The 27,542-nt window shown below is 41.7% G+C and overlaps 2 protein-coding genes across 4 annotated transcripts in view; one reads left to right on the top strand and one right to left on the bottom strand.

Moving 5' to 3' along the window:
• The first annotated feature begins 2,356 nt into the window (after window positions 1-2,356).
• On the top strand, window positions 2,357-25,484 carry TRPV3 (transient receptor potential cation channel subfamily V member 3). Its single transcript, XM_044285757.1, has 16 exons — window positions 2,357-2,543; window positions 10,166-10,249; window positions 11,728-11,879; window positions 12,480-12,656; window positions 13,737-13,877; window positions 14,408-14,688; window positions 14,796-14,972; window positions 15,416-15,574; window positions 16,674-16,772; window positions 18,927-19,000; window positions 19,798-19,963; window positions 20,366-20,432; window positions 21,502-21,773; window positions 22,440-22,552; window positions 22,839-22,918; window positions 24,749-25,484. The coding sequence occupies exons 1-16, from the start codon at window positions 2,410-2,412 to the stop codon at window positions 24,862-24,864; spliced, it is 2,292 nt and encodes a 763-aa protein (XP_044141692.1). The 5' UTR covers window positions 2,357-2,409; the 3' UTR covers window positions 24,865-25,484.
• A 191-nt stretch (window positions 25,485-25,675) lies between these two features.
• The window catches only part of ASPA (aspartoacylase), a 34,673-nt gene continuing 32,806 nt past the window's right edge, over window positions 25,676-27,542 (bottom strand). For 2 of the 3 annotated variants that reach the window (XM_044283736.1, XM_044283735.1), the window contains exon 7: window positions 25,676-27,421. In XM_044283736.1, coding sequence (XP_044139671.1) covers window positions 27,224-27,421 — 198 coding nt within the window. In that variant the 3' untranslated portion in view covers window positions 25,676-27,223. The remainder of the gene's footprint in view (window positions 27,422-27,542) is intronic. The other variant, XM_044283734.1, reaches the window with a different exon arrangement.

Genomic DNA, 27,542 nt, shown 5'->3' with positions numbered 1-27,542 from the left:
TGCAGTTGCACAGAGAACTGAGCCTCTAGGAGTAATGGCAACACCTTCGTTGCTCCTAGAGGCTCATTTGCATATATTAAAACATCATTTTTCTCAGCAATGCGGACACATATGAACATGGGACCAACACAGATGTCTTCAGCTGCCAAGCGCACATGTAACAGGTCAGCCAGTGTCATAGGCACAAATCTGCTGATAGATGCCCTTTACTGGGGGGATGTATGAGATTAAAAAATTGACCGTTTTTTTTTTCCAAAAGATGGCGCCACTTGTATTCATGGGCTGTGTCTGATATTGCATTCCAGCCCTATTCATTTGAATGGGTTTGAGCTACAATACCCGATCCAAGACTGGTTCTCAACAAATATACATGGGGAGAAATTGTTCTGGTCACTTTGAATTTTAGAAATTCTTAAAGGATTGGGCATCCTCAATCTTGATTGTATTTTGGCAACAGAAAGTAAATATCGCTAGGGCTAAAGTAGTTACGCCTGATAGTAGACAATGGATGTCACACAACTACGACGTGTATGCCTAATGTAAGTCATGAGGATTAGGCATGTCAAAATCCTCCTTTCTCTCAATAGCAGAAGACGAGGGCCCTTTAGACTGCCCCATCCACATGACATTATGGATAGACCCAATGATGATTAACTAATTGGTTTGACCAGCTTAAAGAAAACCTGTCACCATATACTGTCCTGTCTGAGGGCAGCATAAACTGAAGATAGAAACCGTGATCAAAACACTAGGTCCCTTTCTGGGACCTTCTGATTTTGCTAAAATCTGTACTGAGCAGCTCCAGGGCAAGCCGAGTGCAAAGAGCGCATCAGGGAGTCCTCAAATTCATGAGCTCCTGCACCTCCCTGCCTCCTTTTACTAATTGGCAGATCTCTTCCTATAGCAAACAGCAGCGTGGGGGCATGGAGAGGTGGGTGCTCATGAATATGAGGACTTCCTGGCATGCTCTCTGTATTGAACTGCTCCAGCACCCGGCTCCTGCTGGAACTTAACTTGGCTAAGGGTGTCTAACAACAGTTTAAAACTGGTGACAGATTCCCTTTAAGAAGAGGTTACTTTAGACCATGAGTTACCCATTCGTGTAATTCCTGTTGTTCAGGATTAGAATAATGATCAGCTTTTTTTCAGAAACACTGCCATATTTTGTTCATGCGATATGCCTGGTATTGCAGCCCAACCCTGTTGACTTGAATCGATATAACCTGTAATTCCATACACACCCCATGGGCCGTGATGCATAATTTAAGTAACATGAGAGTTAGGCATGTTGAAATCCTTCTTTCCCTCAGTATCAGAAGCGGTATTTGTCCTGCCGAATTCCAGCATATTTGCCAGGTAGCAGCCTGATCTCCTCCAGACCCATTATAGTCAATGGAACCAGCAGGCATTCCAATAACTTCTGACAATGCTGGATCCAGAGAGCTCTGGCAGGCTGTTCCGGCAGACAGCTCTTCAAGGGCTGCATAAGACAGAAACAGTCATCTAAACACTGAGTTGCTTTCTTGAACTGACCTTGTGGCTAATATCTGTACTGAGCAGTAATGGTCAGTTCGCAGTGTTCGCCAGCGAACACATGCGGGCTGCCATCTTTAGTAAGGTAGACTCACCCGTCCGGCGATGCACAGGTAAGCCCGTACCTGTGCCTGTGCCGGGAGCCGGTCTGAAATCAAATGCAGTCACCGGGAGAAAGCAGTTCCGAGAACAGCCCGATGAAGGCCCCCGGCGGCTGTTCTCGGAACTGCCTGCTCCCGGTGACTGCATTTGATTTTAGACAGGCTCCCGGCACAGGCACAGGTACGGGCTTACCTGTGCATCGCTGGACGGGTGAGTCTACCTTACTAAAGATGGCAGCCCGCATGTTTTCAATGGCGAACACTGTGAACTGACCATCACTGGTACTGAGCAACACAGGTGCAAGCCGAGTGCAGGAGTCCACTCAATCCAGAGAGCGCGCCAGGAAGTCCTCATAGTCAAAAATTCATGATGGTGCTATATCTAGTAGTAGAGCAGACCTTTTCAGTGAATCCTTGTAAACCCTTAAGATTTATTTACATAGGATGGACAATCCCTTTAAGCAAGAAACATAATTTTATAAACGTAATATATATAATGTTTACAGTAACACACATTTGGCTGAAAGCTATGATCAGGACCTAAAGCCACAAACTACTTCATAATTATTACATCTATTCTTAGGTACATCAATGTGTATCATAAGTAACACAACTGGTTAGGGTAGTAAGATTGGCTCTGCCCTAAATTATGCCACTCAACTCCAGTGTGCTTCCTTATTACAAGTCAGTCTTATTACTGTTCAGTCGTATAGCCGAAGTCCTTAAAATATCATCTTTCTTTTTCTATATATTTTATGTCTGCTATTCTACCTCAATGGCGCTCTTGACTCTAGAACCGGTACTAACAGGAAATTCTCTCGGCAGTGACACCACTGATTTCTCTCTTGGTTCAAAAACATCTTCGTTCCCAGTGTTTTCAAGGCCTATGGACTCAAACATAAAGCCTTGGTGAGTACCAATATTAAAAATTTTACATTTTCAGACAAGATTTGTTGTATAAAGTTGTATTTTTTTTGTGCTGATTTTGTGTAATTGTGATTTGGAGGCTGACAAGTATTACAGTGCTCATTACTGAGATGTAGATATAACTGCAGATATAATGAAGATAAAGATAATACTGGTGAAATATCATGGAATTTACCATTTGTTAGAAAAATCACATTTTCTGAAAGCTATCTACTGTATATGACACATTCTAGCCATAACAGTTAAAGTTTTTTGTGTTTTTTTTGCGGTGACCACCAAAAATTACATGAAAAAGAGGGCTGGTCTCCTCAAAAAGATGACTAGTATGTATAATATATATTGAAACTTAATCTGGGCAAGATAAGAGAGTGTTTGGAAATTTTTAACTGTATTTTTGGAGGATACTATAATTACATTAGTTAATACATTATGTATTGTCTTAAAGGGGTTGCGCAGGTTTCTACAAAGTGATGGCTTATACTTATTTGATACTCTGTGCCACCCTTTCTAATCAGCCGTTCTGCAGTAGCTCCATGCTGGAAATACACAGCTCTGTCCACTAAGTGTTTGATGGAACTGGTTACTGCAGCCCTGCTCCCAATGAAGTGAATGGATGCAGCCCTGCAGTTACCAGCTCCATCCACTACACAACAGAACAGCTGATCATGGGGTGTGCGGTGTCAGACACCGGCCAATCAGCTGATGATGCCCTATTCTGTGCATTGACCATCACTTGTAAAATCCTGGGCAACCCCTCCAAAGAGACCAAAAATATACCGGTATGTAAAAAGGGCTCAGAGGGTTGAATTTTTTTTTTTCTAAATTGCCGTTCCTCACCTTTATCTACTTCTAGTGTTGATCAAGTACCAAAGTGCTCGGGTGCTCGAGTAGAACACTTTGAGATGCTCGGGTGTTCTACAGAGTCTGGATGCATCTTGGACTCCCAGGTCGCTGCTGGGAACGATGTTGTCCGAGTAGTACGCCACTTTTACAGACTGACAATAATACGCACAAAACTCAACATAAAATCGATTTTAGAGGAAAAATTGTTAGGAAACATTCTTTCCTGTATATTTACTTGCATATAAATTGCAAGTGCTGCCAAAAATTACAAGGAAGAGGCACTCCGATACAACCTGTATAACACATAAAGGAGGGCCTCATTCACATTGTGGTACAATTGTTCAGGTAGTGGGACACCTACACTCAAAAAGCCTATGCACTAAGGGAAAGGGCTGCCAAAAACTACAAGGAACTGGCACTACAATACCCCCTTTATTACACATAAAGGAGGGCATCATACACACCCTTGAAAAGTTATGATTGATAGCCTGCTGGTGACCCTCAAAAACATTAGAAGCAAGGACCTGCTGGTGACCCTCTAAAACATTAGGGGCGAGGGTCTGCTGCTGAGCTGACCCTCTAAGACATTAGGGGCGAGGGTCTGCTGCTTATCTGACCATCTAAAACATTATGGACGAGGGCCTGCTGGTGATCCTCTAAGACATTAGGGGTGAGGGTCTGCTGCTGAGCTGACCCTCTAAAACATTAGGGGCGAGGGCCTGCTGCTGGTCTGACCCTTTAAAACATTAGGGGTGAGGGTCTGCTGCTAAGCTGACCCTCTAAAACATTAGGGGGCGAAGATCTGCTGCTGAGCTGACCCTCTAAAACATTAGGAGCGAGGGCAGCCTAATAAGCATGTTGATATGATGGTGGAGGAGGAGGACGACGATAAAAGGAAGATTTAACCATGTACCCTTTTTTATGGTGGAGGTAGTGCATGGGAAAACAGTGTATCCAATACACCATAAAAGCCACATTTAAAGTGCCTTTATGTTCAGCCGCTTTCCTCTGGTGGGTAGAGAAGTCAGGGGCAATCCAGGCCTTGTTCGTTTTGATAAGAGTCAATCTGTCAGCATTTTCAGTTGACAGTCGGATTCCTTTATCAGTTATTATGCCTCAGCAGCACTAAATACCCACTCTGACAAAACGCTGGCGGCAGGGCAGGCCAGCACCTCCAAGGCGTAGAGCGCCAGTTCGTGCCACGTGTCCAGCTTAGACACCCAATAGTTGTAAGGCACAGAGGGATCACTGAGGATGCTGACATGGTCTGCTACGCACTCCTTCACCATTTTCCAAAACTTTTCCCTCCTTGTGACACTAGGCCGTGCATCAGGGTGAGGGTGCTGGCGGGGTGTCATGAAACTGTCCCAGGCTTTGAAGAGTGTTGCCCTTCCTCTGTTGGAACTGCTGTGTGTTCCCCTTGTCTCCCCTCCTCGGTTGCCCAAGGAACTACGTACTCTGCAGCCAGCGTCGTCAGCTGAAAATTTTTGGAGCAATTTTTCCATAAGGACCTTCTGGTATTGCACCTTTTTGCTATTCTTTTCCACCACCGGAATGACAGAGGAGAAGTTCTCTTTGTAGCGGGGGTCGAGAAGGGTGAACAACCAGTAATCGGTGTTGGCCAAAATGCGTATAATGCCAGGGTCACGGGAAAGGCAGCATAACATAATGTCAGCCATGTGTGCCAGAGTCCCAACAGACAAGACTTTGCTGTTCTCAACAGGAGTTTGACTCTCAATCTCCTCATCCTCTTTCTCTGCCCATCCACACTGAACAGATGAAATAAACCTGCTATGGGTACTACGCTCTGTAGCAGGGGCAACCTTCTCCTGCTCCTCCACCTCCTCATCGTCCAATGCACGCTGAGAAGACGAATGGAGGGTGGTGTGGCTATCACCCTGTGTACTGTCTTCCCCCATTTCCACCTCTTCCACATGCAAAGCGTCCACCTTCATTGTGAGCAGCGAGTGTTTTAGTAGACACATAAGCGGTATGGTTAAGCTGAGAATAGCGGCATCGCCGCTCACCATCTGTGTTGATTCCTCAAAGTTGCGTTAAACCTCACAAAGGTCAGACATCCATGCCTACTCGTTGCTTCTGAAGAGTAGAAGCTGACTGGAAAGGCGATGACCATGTTGCAGCTGGTATTCCACTACTGCCCTCTGCTGCTCACAAAGCCTGACCAACATGTGGAACGTGGAGTTCCAGTGCGTGCTCAAGTCGCACAACAGTTGGTGAGCTGGCAATTGCAAGCGCTCCTGCAGAGTTGCCAGACAGGCTTTAGCTGTAGATGACTTTTGGAAATGGGCACACATGCGGCGCACCTTCACCAGTAGCTCAGGCAAATTGGGGTAGGTTTTGAGAAACCGCTGAACCACTAAGTTGAACACATGGGCTAGCTCAAAAGCTGCCACCAAGTTACGGTCATTATCAGACACAACCATGCCTGGTTGTAGGTTGAGTGGCAAGAGCCACAGCTCAGATTGGTCCCTTATACCCTGCCACAGCTCTGCGGCGGTGTGCTGTTTGTCACCCAAGCAAATTTGTTTCAGCACGGCCTGATGCCGCTTCCCCACTGCAGTGCTACACTGCTTCCAGCTACTGACTGATGGCTGACTGGTGCTGCACGATATGAATTCAGAGGTGGAAGTGGAGGTGGAGGAGGAGAAGGGTGGGGGGAAGTTTAAGCCACTAATGTAGGTGATGGTGGATATTCTGATGGAAGCAGGGCCCGCAATACTTGGCGTTGGTAGTAACTGTGCTATCCCAGGGTAAAACTCGCTACTGGCCTCCACAACGTTCACCCAGTGTGCCGTCAGGGAAATGTGGCGTCCCTGGCTAAAAGCACTTGTTCATGTGTCAGTAGTTAAGTGGACCTTCCCAATAACTGCGTTGGTCATGGCACGGGTGATGTTAGGGGACATATGCTGATGTAAGGTGGGGATGGCACACCGGGAAAAATAGTGACGGCTGGGGACTGAGTAACGAGGGACGGCCGCCGCCATCAGACTGCAGAAATCTTCAGTGTCCACAAGCCTAAATGGCAACATTTCCAAAGCCAGCAATTTGGAAAGGTGCGCATTTAATGCTATAGCCTGTGGGTGGGTGGCTGGGTATTTGCGCTTTCGTTGAAAGGCCTGGGGTATGGACATCTGTACGCTGCGCTGGGGACACAGAAGTGGATGTGCTAGCTGATGGTGCTTGCAAAAGTCCAGGTGCATGGCGGGAGGCATCCGGGCCTGTGTCTTGGACAGGGGATTGGCCAGCACGTAACACAGGGGAAGAGAAGGTAGTGGTGTGACCCGCACACACTGGTTGTGGACCCAGGCGTTTTTGGCCCGCCTATTAGGGTGCTTTGATTCCATGTGGCGGATCATGCTGGTGGTTTTGAGGTTGCTAGTGTCCACGCCTCTGCTCATTTTGGTACGGCACAGGTTGCAAATGACAATTCTTTTATCATCCGCACTTTCCCCCAAAAAGCGCCAGACTGCGGAACACCTACCCCTTGGCAAGGGAGATTGCCGCAAGGGGGTGCTCCGGGGAACAGTTGCGGGCCTGTTTGGTGTGAGCTCCCTTTTGCCACCCCACTGCCTCTTCCAGCCTGTTGCGGTGCTGCAGATCCCTCCCCCTCTGAACTGCTGTCCTCGCCCAGCTTGCCACCTTCCCAGGTTGAGTCAGTGATTTCATCGTCCACCACCTCCTCTTCCACTTCCTCTCTCTGGTCATCCTCCTGACTTGTTGACCTAACAAGAATGTCACTTATTAACAACTGTCTCATCCTCATCATCAACCTCTTGAGACACTATTGCCATTGCATTATTGGCAACTGTGTCTAATCATCATCATCCACCTTGTGAAAGACTAATTGCCGTTCCCCACCGTCATCTTCTTCTGACTGTGAATGCTCAAGAGTTTGGGAATCAGTGCACAAGATCTCCTCATGTCCCTTTTCAAGCGGGCTTGGCGAGAGGCCCAAATCAAGGAATGGTGCTGAAAAGAGCTCCTTGGAATACCCGAGTGTAGGATCACTTGTTTGCCAAGACTCTCCATGGTGGGAGGAAGGAGGATCAGGGTGAGGATTCCGTTGACCAGACTCTTGGCTACTGAGACTGGACTTTGTGGAAGACAGGGTGGTGCTTAACAGACTGGAAGCATTATCTGCTGTAATCCAACGGACCACCTGGTCGCACTGGTGTGAATTCAAGAATGGTGTCCTGCACCGCCCTGCAAATTGGGACATGAAGCTAGATATCGTGGATGAGTGTGTTTCTTGTGCTCTGGCAGCAGGCACAGTTTCACTGCGCCCAGGGCCACGGCCTCTGCATGCACCATCAGCAGCACGGCCACTTCCCCGTCCCTTACTGCTTGTCTTGAGCATATTAAATGGTATATATGCTTGCAAGTATGTCACACGTACAGTAGCACAGGTTTTGTAAGTGTATGCGCAGATAAATTAGACTGAATGTCTTAAATATTTAGTATGCGCAAATGTTATACAGGAGATGTAGCGCAGGTAATGTCACTGTCACCAGCGGCGAAAAAGTTAGACTGAATGTCACAGATATTTAGGATGCGCAAACGTTATACAGGAGATGAAGCGCAGGTAATGCCGCTTTCACCAGCGGCCAAACAATTGCATTGAATGTCACAGATATTTAGGATGCGCTAATGTAACACAACAGATGTAGCTGAGGTTGTGTCACTGTCAGCAGCGGATAAAACAATAGTCCTTAAAAGGACTTTTGGGTCTCTAACACCTTTCAACACTAACTAATTCCTGTCCCTACACTATCTGTCCCTTCTGATGGAACTCTCCCTGACTAATACTGAGCCAAACCATGTGTCATCGGGTGCTATATAGCACCCGATGACGCGTTCCGGCCAGCCAATCACTGTAATGCCAGTAACCAACATGGCTACGGCAGTACAGTGAGGGCCAGTACTTGCCCGCACGTTTATTAGCTGCGTAGCAGCCAACAAACGTGCGGGGAGAATACCCCAGCATTGCGCTCGAGCACATGCGGTGTTCGGCCGAACACCGCGATGTGCCGAGCATCGCGATGCTTGAGTGAAAATGGTGTTCGGCCGAGCATGCTCGCCCAAAACTATCTACTTCCTGATGCAGTAATGATGTTCCAACAAAGGACATGTGTCCACTTAAAGCAATTACTGCAGTCACATTTCCCTGTGTCGGGGCTTCATTGTTGCAGCAGGACGTACAGATTGGGCCCAGGAGCAAGAGTGGTAGGGGAATGTTGCTTTAAGGAAGTATTCTAATTTTGATTTCAGTTAGTAGTCACTGATCCATAAGATATGTTAGAAGGTCAGTTGGTAGATATTTAACGACTGATACCTCATCAGTTTCATGAACAAATTAGTCCTGGCATTAATTTCCATGCAGAAATGGTCAAGCGTGTACAGCCATCTCTTCGTTGAGGTCAATGGGAGTTTCCGTGTTCTTCTGATATGTCTACTACTACAGTAGGAAATGTCCTTTAGGTCTCCTTAGAAGTCATGGGATCACTCAGCCTATACACTGTAATGGATGATAGTGGTGTTATAAGGTGAAATAAACTATGAAGTATTTGTTCAGCATAACTGCAATATGTTACCTCTATACCATGCTGAGGTACATAAAAAAATTACAATGGTGGTTGCTTAGCAACTCGGCTCTCCAATGATACTTTTAATGAAGGGGTCCAGCCCATGGTGTAGACCCTTTATCTTGATCATCTCTTAAGTTAAGACCCATTTATTTTGATAGTATGAAGGCCCAACACTGATGCTATAGATAAAAGGCGGGTCAAAATATACTGAAACTAGAGAGCCAATGATGTATTTATAGGAGTGCAAAGCATTTCTGGAGATGAGTAGAAAACAATTATCTCATTGTGTAAATAAGGGCAGGGCTTCTTCTGACAAAGCCATGGAGGAATCTACAGTGAACTGGCCATACACGTTAGACAAATATGGAGCAATGCTGCCAAAATAATGTGTAGAAGGGTAGTCCAATTGTCACCAGAAATCTGCCATGAGGGGACGCAAATTTTTTTAGGACCCACCAACAATCTTAACTCATGTTGGGCGACTTTAGGGAGATAGCAGTTGGCAGAACAAACATTCTGGCCACAATTACTGTAGATACTGTAGGAGCAGTAGTTCTCTCAGGAAAAGCAGGGAATTCATATTAGTACATGATACTTATAGCTTTATTTTCCAGCTTCCACCAGTTTTGTGACTTTTTAGAGCAAACCCCCCCCCCCCCCCAGTAATCAGCTGTTCTGTAGTAGCTACATGTAGTAGTCAGTGTGGGAATTACACAGCTCTGTCCAATTTACAGAGGACAAAGCAGGCTACCGCAGCACTTCCCATTCACTTCAGTGGGAGCAGTGCTCCAGTAACCATCTTCATCTACTACAAAATGGACTGAGATTTGTAGTTCCGGAGCTACTGCAGAACAGCTGACCGGCAGGGGTGCAGGGTGTCGGACCACCACTGATCAGATATTGATGGCCTATACCGATTATAGGTCATCACTTTTAAAGTGTTGGACAGCCCCTTTAAAAATAAAAAATGTTGTTCAAGGGCAGACATTCCCGTTAAAGTTGTTTTTTTCTAATGACAAGTCAATATAGTCAGACAATGATTGATTAGTAATGTGTTGCTGATTTACATATTTCATTTCCACAATACATTGATACATTTAAAGATATAATTTTGTGACATTTTTTAACCCTTTTAATTTTTTCCACGTTAAATAGTGACAGCAGAAAAAGTGAGGATATCGATTCTCCACAAACCCCTCCAGAAGTGACAGACTATTTGTTAAAGCGATATAATAATGGGTAAGAACCTTTTCTATATGGAACAAGATAGTATAATGATCAGTGTTTCCTCTTATATACTGTATGTTATCAGAAAACTTGTGATCGCCACGATCACAATGATCATCATAATGTATGTGTATGCCTTATGTATAACCATTTCTTATGACTTTTGTTTTCTTTTTTTTAATTAGTGATTAATATTGTGTGTATATTCTTGAGTTGTGAATGTCAAAGAGCTCAGAATGGTTTATCTAGAAGCATCTAAACATACCTTCCACATGATTATAAGAAACTTTATAATATATCTTTATCTTACTTTAAAGTCTGCTTTACTCAGGCCAAGAATCAGCCGGATAATCGCTAACAAGCGTTCATAGGAACACTCATTAGTGATTATTTGGTGATGTAAAGAATGAATGAGCGAAATGCTCGTTCATTCTGTAATATGCTCGTTTATGCAAAAGCTTAAATCATCATTTGCTTGCAGCAGATTGTGCCGATTAAATATGCTCTGCTGTTGGCATACAATGATCATGTATGGGGATGAGTGATGGCATTACTGATCGCTCCTCCCCGCACTGTGAATAAGAGAGAGATCACTGCATGTAAATGCGGCGGTCTCCTTTACTGACAAGCAAGCGCTGGCCCGGAAGGAATACTTCCTTCCCAACAATTGCCTGCTATATTGTCACATGTAAAAGGACCTTTAGGAAATACATCTCTCTCCACTTATCAGGCATATTTCCTTTCCCCTTAAACTAACATTCTCTGTCTTGAGAGGCCAAGATAAACTGTCAGCTCAATTCTCTGCTCTCCGTAGATATCTATTAGCAGCATGTAATCTGATCCTTTAGTGCTCTGACAGTCCTTCTCGGTCTCTGAAGATAGAGAATATTATCGTAGTTTAGGAGGGGTAGGTAAGGAGCCAGATAAATGGAGAAAGAGGCATTTTTTCTGCTAAGTTTCTTATATTCACTTGCATTATGTACATTGTCCTAAGGTTAGTGACCATTTAAGTTTCACACCTACTATGCGTGTATACACCCTAAAATGGCATAGTGATGTCCATTTTCATGCAAATCTGCTTAAGCCCAGCCTCTTAGATTACAGTTTGTAGGGCAGTTTCTTGAAAAATGGGACTGTTGGGAGCTATTTGCATATACGGAGCAAATAAAGCATCCAGCTACTTCAGCTTCATATTATACTTTTATGTCCTAGAGTTGATCCAGGAACAGCTACAAAAAGCCCTAGCTCTTGGGTACAGTGACTTTACATCTCTTCCATGATCATATCACTTAGGATTTTTTAATAACCATAATGTTTCACTGAGGGTGGGCAACAGGAGATAGATCAAATGCATATGCTATCTGTCAGCTACATTGAGGCATCTTATAAATGACCTCATTTAAAACATCCTGTTTTAGTTTCACATGCTCTTTACATATGGAACTCTGGTTTATAATAACACCATGTTTTCATATTATTTTTTTCTAAAGCCCTGACTCGTTAAATCCAAAGAAAACTGCCAAACGGCCCCCGAAAAATTTATTGTTTAAAGCTGTATCTGAAGGAGACGTGGACTCGTTGAAGAGACTTCTCCAAGAAGCTAAAGATTCGTCTTCCACATTCACAAAGAAAGCAGCACAAGGTCCCAATAATCTCATTCAACATTTTTATATACTAAGTTCTGATTTGCTGTTTCAGGCAACAACAATTTTTTTTCATTGGCCTTTTTGTTTTATAATATTTAAAGGGGTTCTGCAGTTTTTTTAAACTGATGATCTATCCTCTGGCTAGATCATCAGCATCTTATCAGCGGGGGTCCGACACCCGGGACCCCTGCCGATCAGCTGTTTGAGAAGGCAGCGGCACTGGGAGTAGTGCCGCGGCCTTATAGCTGTTTACCGCAGGCCCAGTGACATCACGACTAGTATCCAATCGCCTGGGCGGAGCTAAGCTCCATTCAAGTGAACAGAGCTTAGCCCCTCCCAAGCCATTAATACTTGTCGTGACGTCACTGGGCCGGCGGTAAACAGCAAGAAGGCCACGGCATTGCTGGAGCGCCGCTGCCTTCTCAAACAGCTGATCGGCGGGGGTCCCGGGTGTCGGACCGCCGCCGATGAGATGCTGACGATCCATCCAGAGGATAGATCATCAGTTTAAAAAAAACTGCTGAACCCATTTAAGACTTTATAAAACTGCAGAAATATCATTAAACTTACATATCTCTTTATGTTACATCTTGCAGATTTCTTTATGTATAAATTAACATCAAAAGACACTGGGAAAACATGTTTGATGAAGGCATTGCTGAACATTAATAACAACACCCCAGAGATAGTCTGCATTCTGCTGTCATTTGCTGAGGAGAATGGATTTCTGGCCAGGTTAATTAACGCTGAGTACACAGAAGAAAATTATAAAGGTAACAAGGAGCTTTCATAATCGATTATACCATTATACCAGATTATACAAACACTGCAGGAAATGATTACAATGCAAAATAAGAACTTACTCTCATTAATAGGAGTCAGTAACTCAGACCCAAGGACTATTATACATACGTATACTGTATGTTTAATATCTCCTTCCTACTGGTCTTTCTCCCCAACACTGACCCCTAAGGTCCAACATACATTACACACTCTTTGTGTTATCAACCCCAGCCACCAGCTACCACTAAGGTAAAAAGTAGTGGCTATGAAAATCTGATTTGTTTGTAACAATCCATTATTTATAATATGTCACATGTGGTAGCAGTGACTTTGTTGGAATGAGATCTTGGTCTACAACAAAATGGCTGACCTATCATACTGGAGATATACTCATTGTATTACTTAGTAGAAACACTGGGGAAAGAATGTAGGGATAAGCTAAAATCAGCATGTAAGGAAAAAATGTACATTGTTCAATGAAATAGATAGAAAGATAGATATATTCAGCAACCAATATTTAAGAAAAAAGAGATCAAAGGGGTTGTTCTAGATTTTAACATTAATGGCTCCACGACAAGTCTGACAACCGAAACCATCTACACAACCACATCCATTGTGTAGTGGACAGAGCTAGTAACTGCAGTAGTGCTACCATTCAATGGGAGTTGTGTACTTCCACCGCCAACATAGGGTATCAAAGCTACCTCTGCTGATCATTAGGATAGGCCATCAATATCAGACAGGTGGGGCTCCAATACCCTACATGCCCAGTGATCTGATATTGATGACCTATCCTGAGGACAGGCTATCAATTTGGTAACCATTTTAAAGTAAATGTCTTTAAAAATATAAATTTACATAATGTGAAGCTGGTTGAATGTTACAACAGAAGCAACTATGTGATAAATTATGAGCTAGGTGACTCGGTCATGTAATATAGGCATTGAACATTGGAGGTACAAGGGAGGTGCATGAGGCTGGGACAATTTCTTTAAAATTGGTGGATGTTTTTGTTACCTTGTTGTTGATACATGTGATGATAAGTGCATACCTGACATTATTTCCTCCAGGTCAGACTGCACTGAATATAGCAATTGAGAGACGACAAAGTGACCTGGTGAAGTGCTTAATAAAAAAAGGAGCCAATATCAATGTGCGGGCACAAGGCCGATTCTTTAATCCAAAGCATAAACATGAAGGATTCTATTTTGGTAAGTTGTCCTATTTTATTGGTGAGAATTATAGAGTTCTTGAACAATTAATATATTCTATAATGCTTCTACAAAACCAGAGGTCTCACATTCTTGACATGTTAAATTTGTTGAAATTCTGGTATCACTATTACTTTCTGCCTAGAAAGGGAGTCAGCAGGAAAAGTTTCCTAGTTTAGTTCCATGGGAGTTGTTCATGAAGGTTCTGATCACACTACCATCATGACTTTCATTCTTAATGCAGCCATGACAAGTAAGACAGATCCATTCTCCAGTATATACCAACAAATCCTCATGGATCCCATTGACTTCTATAACTCAAGCATTCTTCTAGTTTCTTGTGAATTTCACAGCAGGAAAAGCACTGTATACTGGGTGATTTTACCATAAAAATCACACACAAAAAACCCCTGATGGAACAGAACCTGAAGCATGTGCAAACAGAGGCTTCCCAAAGTGGTTATTAACACCTATATTTTATATAGCTATATATAGGACCAGTTTTTAATGTCTTTCTTGTCTTCTTTAAGGTGAAACACCATTAGCTCTTGCCGCATGTACCAACCAACCTGATGTGGTGCAGCTTCTCATGGAAAACATCCAGACAGATGTCACCATCCAGGACTCTTTGGGCAACACTGTCCTTCATGCCTTGGTGACCGTTGCAGAGAATTCAGAAGCACAAAATGTCTTCATCATACGTATGTATGATACAATACTACGAACCTGTAAGAACAAGTCTTTGGAAAGTATTGAGAATAATGAAGGCCTCACTCCAATGCAACTGGCAGCCAAAACAGGAAAGACTGAGGTAAGACATAAATCCTGATCCATTGCAAAAGACCAGCTCAGACAAGAACCCATTCATTCATTATTATTTTTGTTACCTAAATTTCTATATTTGATGTATTGGTCCAGATTCTTCATTACATTTTGAGCCGAGAAATAAAAGAAAAGGAGAACAGAGTGCTTTCCAGGAAGTTCACAGACTGGGCTTATGGACCTGTTTCATCTTCACTGTACGACCTGAAGGATGTAGATACTTGTTCCAGGAACTCAATACTTGAAATAGTGGTTTACAACACCAGGATTGATGTAAGTACCAGGAATATTACAACCAATCAATAGGAAATAATAGTAATAGAACTGAAGGAGTAATGTTGCAAAACTAAGTTTAAATGAGGTGTCTATTTCTCTTAAATTGATGGCATAGCCTCAAGATAGGCCATTCATATATGATTGGTAGGGGTTCAACACCCCGCACCCCTGCCAACCAGCTGTTTGGGAGGAGCTCTAGCACCAGAAATAGGACAGAGCTGGTAATTGCAATGCTGCTCCTATTCACTTGAAGGAGACAGTGGACAGAGCTGTGTAGTTCTGGTGCCTGAGTTACTCCCGAACAGCTGATCGGCAGAGGTATGGGGGTGTAAGACCTGATAAAATTAGATATTGATGGCTTATACTGATGATAGGCCATCAAAAGCAAAAGAGTGGACAACAAATTAAGTGTATTTTCTTTTTGTGTTCTTATCTTTTAGAATCGTCATGAACTGTTGGCTTTGGAGCCTCTTCATACACTTCTTCAGTTGAAATGGAAAAAGTTTGCAAGATATATGTTCTTTTTGTCTTTTCTTCTGTCATTCACCTACAATGTCGTCCTTACATTAGTCTCCTACTACCGACCACGCGGAGAACAGGTATGTCTCACTCATTTAAAGATATAATCATATATGCAGCCTAAGAGCCTTCTTTCTCCCATCAGGAAAACCTTAACCTTATGCCCTAGCATTGAGTAAGAACATCACAGAGTCTCATACTAGAAGACTACTCTGCCTGAGCAGAGAGCCCCTGACAAGAGAGTCTCCTGGTACTGAGGTCTCAGCATGACCATAAATTTAATTTAAATATTAAAGTCCTATACAAGTTGTGATATAATGCCCATATTCTACTTGATCCAAGTCATATTCCCATGGGTTCAAGCAGGGATGTGACAAGTGGTAGATTGAGTAGGCAGCCTTTTGTTTTTTTGTTAGCAAGGATTTTTCTGCCTTTACTATTTTTACCTATTAGTGTTTTCCTGTATGAGTAGGACCATTAGGGATTGGTGAAATGTAATTCTGAACTTTAGGTACAGAGTCTGAAGCCAAACACCTTGGGTGCCTGGAAGACTTGTCCCACCCCTGTGTCCAAGAAGCTGAGATATGAGTTAGTTTGATGGTATCCTCACAATGTAGAGCTGCTGTCCTGTGAAATGGAAAGAACAATTGCGCCAGTCTTGATATCCCCTGCACCACTGGAGGATGCAACTAATTTATGTTGAGGCGCATGCCTCATTATACATTCTCCTGCAGTCTGTGCACCTAACCAGAAATCTATGACAGCTCAGAGCTGCCACAGATTTCTGACTTCATTTGTGCCAGAAAACGAAATTTCTGCTCAGCAACTCCTGCTCTACAAGATGCGGCCTCCAGTTTGGATGGCATTTTCAATGTGACTGGTTTCCTTTAAAAGTAGTATCATTAGTGACCGTAATCCCCATGTTCCATATTGGCACAATAGCCCTACAATTTTCGGATGCCACCAAACCACTCCGTATATCTCAGCTTTCTGGACCATTTTGACAATATTGGTTGAGAGGGGATACTGGAGTAAGGTATAGTCACCCCTGAGTTTTTAGTTTTTGAATTATATCTATATTGTATAATGTTGTGCATTGATTGCTTACACAATAACATGATTGAAGATTTACAGTGTGTCCATAGCATGAACACTAACATGTCTCTTCTACGACCACAGGCTCTATATCCCTTAAGTCTGACATATGACAGAGGGTGGCTCCAGCTAGTCGGGCAAATGTTTATCATTGTTTGTGCCACATACCTGATGATCAAAGAGGTGAGTAATACAAGAGTTATGAATTACAATGTGTTATTATGTAGATGAATCACGTCCATGCGTTGTGATTGTATCAAGCTTCTCAGCTATGATGTGACATAAACGTATCCTCCTATAGCATATACTGAGAAATCAGATATGGTGTAGATGTAGGTATAGAAATCAACGGGAAACCCGCTTCACATTGTCAACTTATAAGAAATGTATGCTGTAGAACAGGGATGTCAAACTGCGGCCCTCCAGCTGTTGCAAAACTACAACTCCCAGCATGCCCGGACAGCCTACAGGTATCAGCCTACAGCAGGGCATTGTGGGAGTTGTAGTTTTGCAACAGCTGGAGGGCCGCAGTTTGACATCCCTGCTGTAGAAAATTATTGTAGGTAATAAATATCTCCTTCATGAATTTCCTCTCAAGATCTTAGTTTGTTGAACAGTTGCTGGCATCCTCTCCATGACCCAACTCACTACTAAATGGAAAAATGGTTGTTCATAAAGGGCTTTTCTGAGGTTAGAAAAAAGGCATGCGTATTGTTCCCCAGGAAGAGCACCACATTGGTCCATGGGCTGTATCTGGTATTATAACTAGCCACATTAAAGCTCTATACTGCCCTTAAAATCATGGGCTAAGAAATGTGTCAGCAACTTATTTATACCATTTTATTGGGTATCATATATACATGTTCCTAGTAGTTATAAGCAGCTTGATTCCTTAACTCGGGTACTGTAGATAGGTAAGACAGGGGTTTTCCATGACTTTCGTATTGATAGCCTACCTTTCGGGAGAGGTCATCAGTATGAGATTGGTAGGGGTCTGGTTATCAGCTGTTTGTAGAAGCCGTGGTACTCAGCATAGCTCCAGTGAGCGCCGTGGCCTCCTTGGAACTTATCAAGCAGAGTGCTGTCCACTTGATTTCACTTTAAGGGGACAGAGCTGTGCCTCGGCTATGTGACTGATGAACTTGACGTCGCTGGCCTAGGAAGAGGCCTATGCCCTCACGCAGCGCAGTAGCGTCTTTGTACAGCTGATTGGCAGGTGTGCCAGGAGTTTGAGCCCACCAATCTCATATTGTGACCTATTTTGAGGATAGTCCATCAATATGAAAATCCTGGAAACCCCTTTAATATTGTGGGCTTTAAATCTGTAATACTGTTTTTTCCTTTTTACTAGCTTCACTGGACATTGATTTACAAGCACAGAGGACCTGTAACCCTAATTAGGGCATCATATTCAGTCGACATATCTTCTTTAAAATATAATCTGTGAAATTAAAGGCTATGTATATCTTTGGGGGTATATATATTTTTTTCCTACATTGTACTCATTTTGAGCTAAAAATATTTTTTTTCAATTGGTCTTTGAGGCCCTTTTCTCTGTACAGTTTGAGATTCCATCAGGCAGCTGAGCTGATGGCACCTTATCTCCGATCTCTGACCTTATAAACAATCATTTTAGCTCAGTTCTTATCTCACTGATAGAATTTGGCTTAAATAAGTGTTCTTGAACTACAGTACTAGTAATCTAGAGATAAGGTTTATTAGATGACCAGCACAACGTAAAAGTGAGAGTACAATTCACACAGCTAGACAAAAAGTTACCCTTTGTGACAGAACAGTTGAATGTTTTGAATAAAGAACAACTGAAAAAAAAAAATTGCCTAAAATAATTAAAATGTAGTCAGAAAAATAAAATTGACCTTGAAAGTGTACATAGCCTTTAAAGCTGATCTGTCATCGGATTATGCTGCTCCATTTAAGTGTAGCACAGTAAGGGGGACAGTTCAGCTCTACTATTAGCCAAAACAGCACATAAAACAATGAGCCATATCTGACTACTAGTATTTGTATACGCAGCAGCGAGCCATCAATCACTGGAATGAGAGCAGGGGAAGTGTTCTCCTCCTGCATACACCGGACTGATAGAGTATGTGTCTGGTGTATTCTCTGAATAGGGGATGACCTGTCCCAGTCTGATCAAAGATCTGCTTTAGGCCTAGTTCAGAATTTTTATGAACTTCATGAAGGGTATTCTTATTTATTGCTGAATGGTCTGATTTCAAGATTCTCATTTACGATGTCGTTTACGATATAGAGTAACAAATATATACAGGTTAGTTTAATAAATTGATACTAAATAACTGCTTTGTTTTCACCTAGGGTGTGGTTATTTTCTTAGTGAGGCCTTCGGATCTTCGTTCAGTGCTGTCAGACGCCTGGTTCCATGTTCTCTTGTAAGTATGATGCAGTTTAAAACATTCCTCCAATTCTGTATCAGGTTTGAAATGAGACAGCTGTTCCAATCGACCAAATCTGTGTATACAGGGGAGTAGCTAGAGGGGTGCCCGAGGGAAGCCAGACTCCTCAGCCATATAACAAGACACCAGTAGTATAAATGGCCCATGGTAGATGGGGGGCCTTGTTACAGGTTTTGCACTGGAGCTCAGAAGCTTCAGGTTACTCCTCTGAGCATATACAGGAGTGTAGATATTCGTGTGAATTATCTATAAATGGTGTAACAGATTTAACATATTGCTGCATTTCATGGTCTGCTTCATACTACTTTCAGTGCTATAGTATAGTGCTAGGGGGGCATTCACACGACTATAGTTTCAGTCCGCATCCAATCTGCATTTTTTGTGGATCAGATGCGGACCCATTCATTTCAATGGGGCCGCAAAAGATGTGGACAGCACACTGTCCGTTTCCCAGCCACGCAAAAAAAAAAAAAATAGAAAACGTCCTATTCTTGTCCCTTTCGCAGACAAGAATAGACATTTCTAACAAAGAGTAGGACGTGCTGATCCACAAAATGTGGAGCGTACATGGCCAGTATCTGTGTTTTGCGGATCTGCAATTTGCGGGATGCAAAAAGGATACAGTCGTGTGAACGCCACCTATCCTTGTAGAAATGTCATACCATAACATCCATATGCAGACCAATGTTTGCATAAAATACCAACGACTATAATATGACTCTTAATAAAGTTGATCCATGACATCTAAGTGAGGATACTTTTTTCCCTTCTAGTTTCATCCAAGCGATCCTGGTTATAGCATCAGTTTTCTGCTACCTTTTTGGTGTCAAAGAATATCTGGCATTTCTTGTATTAGCCATGGCACTGGGATGGGCAAATATGTTGTATTACACAAGAGGATTTCAGTCTCTGGGAATCTACAGTGTTATGATCCAAAAGGTAAGCGATGAGGTTTCTGCTTACACTTGAAATGCCACCAATATACACCTTCTCTTAACAATAAACTATAAGAAACTGGTACCAACTTGTCTTAGTAGATCATATGCTTGACCCTTGGGCAAAAGTATCCTATGGATTTGCAAAATGATGAGATGGTTCCGAAAAGTAGCAAGAGTGAAAATACTGTAGTGCTACGTAGTATCTGATTTGTTGCTATGGTCAACAGCCCTTATATGTGGCAATATGAGAGAATTCCCAGTTTGTGAATGTCCTTAAGCTATAGTCCTATACCCATATTGTTACTATGCCAAGGTATAGGACATAGCAATTTGTTACATGGATATAATGACTAAAAAGTTAGATCTTAATAGTAACATTATGTTACTTTTCCCTTTCTTTTAGGTCATCTTGAATGATGTTCTGAAGTTCTTATTCGTGTACATTTTGTTTCTGTTTGGATTTGGAGTGGGTACGTATACTTTGTTATTGGGTATTGATGATAATGTCTCAAACTTTTCCTCTCCATTTGAATACAGTATGGCCACCACAACGTATACATCTTAATAACTATAATTTAGGGATGGGTGAGCTTCAGTGTCCAGCAGGTGTAGGGGCACCACAGTTTCCTTTACACCCCATGCAGACTCAGAAATGGATCCGTAACTGGATTTGTCAAAGCAGAAGATTACTTTCTCCTCCACTGATAGCAACTGTGGTTGTCACAATAAAGAGGACCTTTCACCACTCCTTACATTCCTGTTTTATTAGCTTCATGCATTCCCCATGCAATAACAATTCTGGAACATCTATTCTTATGGCTCTATGTTGTGCCATTCCCTTAATATTTCTACTAGAAGTTATGACTAAATTGCTAGCAGTCTGCAGTAAGGGTACAGAGGGGAGGTAACAAGTTGGGGGGGGGGGTGTACCTGCACAGTCTGACTCTATCCAATCAGTGCCATTTTCAGACTGTGCATGGACACCCCCCCAACTGGTTACCTCCCCTCTGTACCCTTACTGAAGGCTAATAGCCATTCATTCATAACTTCTAGTGCAAATAATAAAGGAAGGGCACAACATAGAGCCATAAGAATAGAGGCTCCAGAATTGTTAGTAAGTGGGGAATGCATGGAACTATTAAAATAGGCATGTCAGGAGTGGTGAAAGGTCTTCTTTAAATGACCTCATCTACAGTACCTATGTTCTGCTCACATAGAGATCCATCAGATTACTCCTGTTTGCAATGTTGTATGTTGTTTTAGAATTTAGTCCCAAAAAAAAGGACTCAATAGATTTAACATAAAGAACCCTCTTATATCCTCTCTATGCTTTCTTAGCTTGTCCCCATAGACATCCAGCATGGGTCCCTTAAATATATTCCCCCCTTTTAAAGTCATCTGTGATAGAAAACCTGAGCCTGGTGGACCAATAACGAGCGACTGCATTTGTCTTTATTGAAATTTGAGGAAAGATTTGACTAGGTACTAACAAGTGGTACATGAGTATATACTAACATATGTTCTTCTATCTTGGAACAGCTCTTGCTTCTCTGATAGAGAACTGCGCTGATGGTGACGAATGCAGCGCCTACAAGAGTTTCAGCACGGCCATTGTAGAACTTTTCAAGCTGACGATTGGGCTTGGAGATCTGGAAATGCAGCATGACTCTAAATACCCTGTCTTGTTCCTTCTTCTTCTGATCGCTTATGTTATACTCACATTCGTGCTTCTTCTAAACATGTTAATTGCATTGATGGGAGAAACCGTGGAAAAGATTTCAAAAGAAAGTGAGCACATATGGAGAATACAAGTGAGTATAGCGATCTGCTCAATATGGAATAAAACTCTTACCCTACAAACCCAAGTTAACTTTAGAATATATCTCACTTGGTGTAGCCTGTAGCATCTCCATTCCAGTGTCCGGTAAAAGCACTCCTTTGGACTTATTTAGCCTTACTTAAGAACATTATATGAATTCTAATCATAATTTATACCACATCAGTGACAAACATAGATATGAGCAGTCCCCAAAGTGAAGATTAAAACAATTCTCCCCTGCTGATGCTGTTTAATACGACCACATCCTATAGGAAAACGTGGAGATTTTTTTGGCCACCATCTTCTTTCTATGTTTATTGAGTTTTTAGGATCTGTGAAGAAGAAACCCCTATTAAAAAGGGGATCCAGTCAACCAGGGACCCCATAACAACTGCATGGTCTATCTCTATTGTAGCTTCTACATGCCCTTGGCTCATATCCTAGCTAGAAGTGGGAGTTATATGTGTATATTGGTAGACAGTGATGTGAATGGGGATTTAAAGACTAAAATATAAATCGGTTTAGTTTCATAATGAGAATCATGGCTAGTATAAACTTTTTTTATTTAGTAAAGTATGAATTTAAATTTAATAATAACATAATAATAATATCAATAATAATAATAATAACAACCTATTCTTTTTTCTTTTACTTGCAGAGAGCTAGGACCATACTGGAGTTTGAGAAGAATTTACCTATGTGGTTAAAGGGTAAATTTCAGCTCGGAGAATCTTGCACTGTCTCCAAAAATGACAACAGAATGTGTTTAAGGTAAGTTTTAATGAGTCACTTATTCAACTAATGTGAACAGGATGTTTGCATTTTTTTTTCTGGAGCCTGTAATGTATCTGATAATCTGACCTCTTAAACCATATGGAAAATGCCATTATTGATTTTTACAAACTGTAAATGAAGGCCAGAGATGATACCGGTGTTAGATACTACTATATTTAAAGTACTTTCCGCTGACTAATTATACATCTTGTACTAAGTCCTTGCTGGCATATAATGATGAGCACACTGTCATATTATTAATGCCCTGTTGTTTCATGAACAGGATAAATGAGGTGAAATGGACAGAATGGCACAATCATGTTACCTGCATAAATGAAGAACCTGGGTTTGATATGCATCCTGGTACGTACATGAGATTTTAATTACATGAAATATGTTAGTCTAGCTCAAAATAAGAAAATGTGCAGGAGGTAGCTATAGGAGGTGCAGAGATAGGAACTGCCACCAGGTACGAGTGCTCGAGGAAGCCCTCAGCCCCATTAGAAGACACCAGTAGTAAAACTGGCACATGGAGGGGCGAAGCCCTGATACAGACTTTGTTAACCCTAGAGTTCCTCAGAAGATTGGGATTTGTTACATAGATTTCTCATATGGCAAGACTGGCAATTTTCAATATAAAGAGCTAAAGAGTCATAAGATCCATTTTTGACTCTTCAAAGTTTTTTTTTAGTTTAAATCAACATCCATTAAAACAATAATTTATGAAGGTAGCTGTAATTTTGTAATGTATATAAACTAGCGGAGCATTGTTAGGAGCGGAGCTGGAGCTGTGACAGAGAAAGAAGAAGTGCATCATGGGTTTGGTTGGATACAGCAACAGGAAGTGCTAAGTAAACAACCCAGTGATTTGTTTACACAGTGAAAATGGGTGAGGGAAGTCCAAACTGAAAAAAAAGGGAACATATACTCATGTAGTTGTTTATCATGTATATTAAAACCAACCGTATTCCCAGAAAAACCCTTGGAATGTTTTATTCACAACATCTGACATATTATAGAGAAAATTCAGAAGTTGTACTTGGTCACCCTACATGATGAGACCCCCACTGATCACGAAAATGTAAGAGCTGGCCACTCAGATAACCTCTGTCCCCTTTCAGCTACAGTTGGCTTTTTTTGGATCTCCTACAAGAGTTAAAAACTACGAAAGTGAAAAGGAGCAGAAACAGCACAGTTCTATTTCACTTACGCAATTGGTGAAGGTCTCAGTATGCGCCCCCCCCCCCCTCATTACAACATCTGACATGTCTCTATGACATGTCAGAGGTTGTTCAACATAATACTGACTCTGTAACCCCATTGAGCCTTAAAGGGGTTGTGCCATAAACTACTTTTCACTCTAAAGTCCGTTTTCAAATTTAACTTTCATCTTCAGTTCTCTCTTATCCCCCATGCTTGAACCCTACTTCCTCGTTTGTCATGTGTCTGCTGTCCCATTATGCCTTAGCGCAGTGTTCCGTTCTCCAGTCCTCAGGGTCCACCTGCCGGTCATGTTTTCAGGATTTCCTTAGTATTGAGCAGGTGATATAATTAGTGTCCATTCATGAGGACTTACCAAAAGTATTCATTCTGTGGGAAATTCTCAAATCATGACCGGCAGGTGGGCCCCGAGGAGTAGAGTTGAGGAACTCTGCTTTAGGGCTATGAGATGTGTCCTGACATCAGCAGATCATGTGAAACTAACACACCCCATGTTCTTACCAATGAGGCTTCCTATGTCCCACATGACAAGGCTCCACTGCAGGATGTAACCTACAGCAACTGAATATCAAAACAGATTTACCACAGGGTACAATGGTAGGCTGATAACTTTAGAATAAGGCCGTTTTGACTAATGGTGGTATTTGGGGAAAGTGATAAAGCAGCAATATCTGTTTTATTAGTGGCACAACCCCTTTAAATTGTCTAAGGGCCATGCTGTACATCTCCATGAAATCTGACATAAAGGAATTTGCATTACGTTACATTGTTTCGAGGAGAGTATAGCAACCAATGCCGCTGTGCGCTCGTGCACTGAGCAGGACGGGTTTTCACGGACCGTGGTCCACGTATGTGTGAATCAGGCCTTACTTTTTAACATTATTTGCGTTTAATACTTTGAATTGAGCATATAGTAATAAACATAAGAAGCAATACAAGCACAGGTAACCGGATGTGTTGTTCTTCCTCCAGGGACAAGCTACGCTAACTTGATTACTGATGATGAAGCGGATGGTTATGAAAGAGACCAACATGTTACAATTGATCTCAAAGATTCAGCAGGGCAAACCTATGAAACCACGGTCTAGAGAGTGGGAATAATATACAGAAGACTCTGGCCTCCTGGATGCTGTTCCAGCAATTCCAATAGGAGGCTCTTCTGCCACATTGAACTTTGTAACTTAAGTAGCATGGTGTAAAACACGACCTACCTCTGCTCTGTGGTGTGTGCTGGCCAACATCCAAACTGTGAAAAGTTTTCAACATAACATGCGAATCCCCAAAAATGCTGTTAAAGGGAGAGAAAATATAATTGATGTTGCATATGCAGCAATTGTTCTGTGATGAGGTTAATATCATTATTATTATTCTACTTGTTTACATTTCTTTTACCAAACGTTTGCACTTTATATAATGGCTTACTCTATATATAATGGCTTACTCATGAGTCCTTAGTATACAATGTGCACATTCCGTAAAACTACATATTAGTCCATAAGTCATGTTATCCATTCACAAGACCTTTTGGAAGTGACTTGGGACCCAATCACTAAGTTATTAGCCTATGTGGACATCTCTGATCTAAAGGCCTGCATCTGTAATCCATTTGGTAGATGAAGCCCATGTATTTCATTATATTTTGCACTCTTATTATATAAAGTTTGTAGGTGATACTTCATTTGATGCATTTTACTGATGGTTTTTTATGATATTTTTTTTCTTCTGAATTATTAACCATGTTAGGGTGGGTTCACATCTGCGTTCTGGATTCTGTTATTTATAACGGAATCCATAAGACGGAAGTCAAAACGGAAGCCTTTAGAGGCATTCCATTTTGATCCGCCATGATAGAAGTCTATGGGAATCATAATGGATCCGTCTGGTTCCCGTTATGCAAAACAAAAAAACTAAGTCCTGTCGACAGGACTTTTGTCTGTTCTGCATAACGGGTCCCAGACGGATCTTATATGCTTTCCCATAGACTTCTATTAGGATGGAAAGCAAGATGGAATGCCCTTTAAAGGCTTACGTTTTGCATTCCTTCATAATACAAGTCTATGGGCAGTATAACGGATCCGTCTTTCCATTTTATGGATTCCATTATAACCATTTTATAACGGAAAGCCAGAACGCAGATGTGAACCCACCCTTCTATGGATGCTGCTCTGGTAAATGCTTGGTGCTAGGAATTTGTAATCTCAGGGATGCACAAATCTAGTGCTACGTGACAGCAAACAGACTTGATATGTTGGATTTTTACATTGTTTTTATGTGTTTTTTTACACTATTTATATCATAATATTTGTAGAAGTTTGTATTTTAGGTGTACACATTTTTGGTATATTTATTATTTTGTGCTTTTCACTGTCATTTAAGTTTGCGTTTTAGTTCATAAGTGAATCCTACCTCTAATATCTGCAATATGGTTTCTGGAAGATAATAATGTCATATTAACAAGGAGTCAATGACTGCAACTTATTTCTCTGTTAAATATATTTATTTAAAATACATTGTAAGGCATTGTGAAAAAAGTGAAAATAAAACTATATATTTTTTATGAAATCAGTACTTGAGCTTATTTTTATTGCATGAATTACTAGAGAAGAAAGATGCCATGGTTGCCACCAATAACTCCTGCAAGTTGACTACGTTAGTGCTGTAAACTGGACAGATCTCTAGTCCGGTGAAGCTTGAGTTGTAATTATTCCTTAAGGAAAGAGTCCTGCCATTAGAGGGGTTGATTGGTTACCTATACTGATAACCTATCCTCAGGATAGGTCATCAATATCAGATTGGCGGGTGTCCGACTCCCGCTGATCAGCTGTTTGAAGAGAACACAGCGCTCATGCAAGTGCACCCTTTTCTTTCCAATTTACCAGCTTGCGGTCGACATACCAGTGGTGAACAGGTGTAATTACAGCTCCTCTGTCCCATTGACTTCAGTGGGAAGGAGGAGTGCCTATTGTTCTTAATACAGAGCCACAGGGAATCCGTGTGCCTCCATACAGGATCATACACACGGCTCGGGCATTGGAACCATCAATTCCAATTTGAACCCTGGGAAATATTTTTTTTTTTGTCTCTGCCCTTGTATAGGTAAAGTTTTTATTACTGCTGTATTGCAAAAGTGACAGAACAACTGATAAAAAAGCAGCAAATGGTGAGAACACTACCAATAGTCCATGGTCAATGTATAGTGTAAGGTTTGCCTTTAGTAAAAATCAGCCGTCTTGCAAAGTGCAACCTCAATCCGGTAACAAAAGAGACAGAAGTGCATGGCCCACAGCACTGGAATTTGATGAGTCCACTACAAATTCCAGGAGCTTTCATCTAAATTCTGCTCACAGGAGTCAGGGCGTTTATAATTTGTATAAAAGAAGCAAAAAAACTATTTTCTTTTCTTCAAGCACCAAGATAATACCATAATAGGACTTGAATGACTTGTTCTTATATAGAGTTACAATGAATTGACTGTGCAGTGAGTGTCACTTTCTCAGTTTTGGCAAAAGCTTGACTTTTTTCATAGTATGCTGCCTCATTCACAAATGTTGGATAAACTGTATTTTCCCCTTCGTAGCAGGTAACTTTTCCATCCATTGTAATAAACATGGGGTCACCAGGATTCAGTGGTTTCCAGTCTTGATCCTGTAAAAAAAAAAATATATATATATAATAATAATAAATAATAATAATAATAATAATAATAATAATAATAATAAATTGAACTGGGTTTTCTCCCTATAGGAAGTGATGGCATATTGCTACA

The sequence above is a fragment of the Bufo gargarizans genome, chromosome 3 (genome assembly GCF_014858855.1).
Source record: "Bufo gargarizans isolate SCDJY-AF-19 chromosome 3, ASM1485885v1, whole genome shotgun sequence".
In the NCBI taxonomy this organism is placed as follows: domain Eukaryota; kingdom Metazoa; phylum Chordata; class Amphibia; order Anura; family Bufonidae; genus Bufo; species Bufo gargarizans.
Note: the sequence above shows the minus strand (reverse complement) of the source record. Positions and strands in the feature narration are given on the sequence as shown.

Bases quoted from the DNA above. Each gene is read 5' to 3' on its own strand.
- TRPV3 (XM_044285757.1), top strand. From the start codon at position 2,410: ATGGCGCTCTTGACTCTAGAACCGGTACTAACAGGAAATTCTCTCGGC. The intron at 2,544-10,165 runs GTGAGTACCAAT...CACGTTAAATAG, and splicing joins GACTCAAACATAAAGCCTTG to TGACAGCAGAAAAAGTGAGG. The intron at 11,880-12,479 runs GTCCCAATAATC...TACATCTTGCAG, and splicing joins CACAAAGAAAGCAGCACAAG to ATTTCTTTATGTATAAATTA.